This window comes from Tupaia chinensis, unplaced genomic scaffold (genome assembly GCF_000334495.1).
Source record: "Tupaia chinensis unplaced genomic scaffold, TupChi_1.0 Scaffold000647_1, whole genome shotgun sequence".
Classification (NCBI taxonomy): domain Eukaryota; kingdom Metazoa; phylum Chordata; class Mammalia; order Scandentia; family Tupaiidae; genus Tupaia; species Tupaia belangeri.
In genome coordinates, this window is record NW_006160168.1 from 2038859 (window position 1) to 2041521 (window position 2663).

General features: G+C 31.8%; 1 protein-coding gene across 1 annotated transcript in view; it reads left to right on the top strand.

Moving 5' to 3' along the window:
- CUBN (cubilin) overlaps window positions 1-2663 on the top strand; it is a 327155-nt gene that overhangs the window by 92708 nt on the left and 231784 nt on the right. Inside the window, 1 exon segment of the mRNA XM_006159747.2 lies at window positions 154-341. Coding sequence (XP_006159809.2) covers window positions 154-341 — 188 coding nt within the window.

A 2663-nucleotide genomic window follows, 5' to 3' on the forward strand; every position in this document is an offset into this window, starting at 1 on the left:
TATATATATATATGTTTTTAATTTGGTGTTTACTTGAAGGAGAATCTCACATATATATTAAAACAATTATATATATATATATATATATGTGTGTGTGTGTGTGTGTGTGTGTGTGTGTGTGTAGTTCTTAAAAATCATGCTTATTTTTTCCAGCATGTGAGAATGTGGTAATAGTTAATAAAACATATGGAATCTTGGAGAGTATAAATTATCCACATCCTTATTCTGCCAATCAGCGTTGCAACTGGACCATTCAAGCAACTACTGGCAACACTGTGAACTACACATTTCTAGCATTTGAATTGGAACATCACACGAATTGCTCCACTGATTATTTAGAGGTATGTATTTTGAAGCTCCATTAATCACTGCTTTTTCACATTAAGTCAAACTAAGATAAAAGTCATTATGATCTATGGAACCCTGCCTTGTATATCTGTGACATGCTGACCACCCTTCACATTTGAAGAGATGTGTTTCATGTCTCTTTCAATGCATCATCTTGATATTAAGGATATTTATTCTGCTAAATTATAGTTACAAAAAAAACTATGTTTTTACGTTTCAATGTAACTTCTAGACTGATTGACCTCATATAATTTAAATTATGCAGGAATAGAGGAATAACTTTTATGTTTTATTGGTTATTTTTGTGTTTTCTATTCATTGTTTCACTTTTTCTCTATTAATAGATCAGAAAATGTTTGGGTACCTTAAATTTATTTAGTACCTATGGTACTAAATGTGGTACTTTATTTAGTATCTGTGGTACTATGCATCATGACTTTGATTATTGTTTTCATTTTTAAATTTAAGTTCATTTTAGTTCATTTTCCTTTTTATAAAATGAACTTTGTTACAGTAATGACCACTAGTAACAGTCATCTAACGCTATGTAATGCTATGCAACAAAAGTTGCTCGAGTATTAATCAACCTAAAACATGAGGTGATCTATTTTTATAATAAGAAATTTGATATAAAAAGGATTTTTTGCTAACTTGAATATGTAACTTTTAGGGCTATAGATTAACAAGTTAGGAAGCTATTTAATTTTACTTACATTAATATTATAATTATACTTTCTTACATAAAATTGAACATTTTATATTAATTTAGAAATATTGGTTTCTCCTTCACACTTCATGAAATAATTTTATTCAAACTATTTATATATATTTGACATTTATTTTTCATCATTAATGAAATCTTATTTTGTGTCATCTCCTATATTATCTCTCTTTCTCTCTCTTTTTTTGGTGCTAGAAAGGACATGCATTTGCTAGAGAGAGTAAGAAAATAGAGAGGAGAATGTATCCTTCCTGGGGAATGAATACACTAAAGTATTTTTTCTCTCTCTTTTTATCTCTTTTTGGGGTTTTGGCATGCACATATACCCACCTGGAGTGTTTCTCAGGCTACTGGATCTGGAACTCAATCTATATAGTCAGCCATGTCAGCTCTGTCTGTCTTAACCACCAAACCACAGAACCAGTCCTTTAATACATCATCTCTATTTTATTTATATTGTCAATATATCATAGTTCTTGAATTCATGTGATGTCTTCACTAGAAATCGTTCCTGAAGTGACAGGTATTCACTCTGCTATTGTGCATTTCCCCCACCTTTCCCACCTATCCACAACACATGACTTAGTATAGCTCTTTTAAGGTTATCAGTGATTTTTAGAAGGCATGCTTGCAAAAACCACCAACATCCAGCACTTGCAACTCTGAGATCATATTTTCAGAAAACAAAACAAAACAAAATGTTCTTTGTTTATGAAAATAAAGGAGAATATCATTTATTTTGAGAGACTTTGTGAAGTCCTAAATATAAGGTGATTTTCTTGTTTCTTAGGGCTAATATTTTGGGTTAAAAAAACTTGCCTTGTATATGGAAAAACAAAATATTATAAAAATTATAGGCACAGGTTTAGACATTAGAAAGCTATACTTACCAGTGTTCTAAGAAAATATGACACAATATAAAACAAACTTACAAGCATGAACTTGACAGTGGTTTTAAATTCTACCCTCCTTGATTGACAGTTCAAATGATCATCACCAGCTTGCTAATGGCATATTTATCTCATTCCATTAACCTAAAGCAGCCATCTTTTTCTTCACATGGTGAGCTCTTGTTCACGGTTTAGAGAAGACAGAAGAGTTGCTTTCAAAACCCTTGTTTATACCATGAACACAGCAATCAATCATATCTATTTTTACAGTTTGTGCCTGTCCTTATGCCCTATTGGACTGTGGGCTTCTTGAAGGTGTGAGCTGTTTCCTACTAACTTTGTAACCCAGGCACTACTTATATGGCTGGAACTTTACAGAAGTTTAATATGTTTAGGTTAAATTAAATCTCACAGTCATATTTTAGCATTAGTCTACTGATAGATATTAATTAATGTGAAAGAACACAATTCCAAACTGGTCTTTTTGTATAGTCCCTGTATATTCAGTGTAATTCAGTAACTTTGACCACAAACCAAAACTCCTCACAACCTTGTAGATCACTGCATGTATTGCAATATGCTAAGAGCCATAATGGTGATTCGATCAAGTACCTTGGAGAAAGCTGCACAAAGGAGAAATCTTTTGAATTGAACTTTAAAGGAGGCTTTGGCAGAAAGAGTGTAGAGGAAATGAGACGAACCAT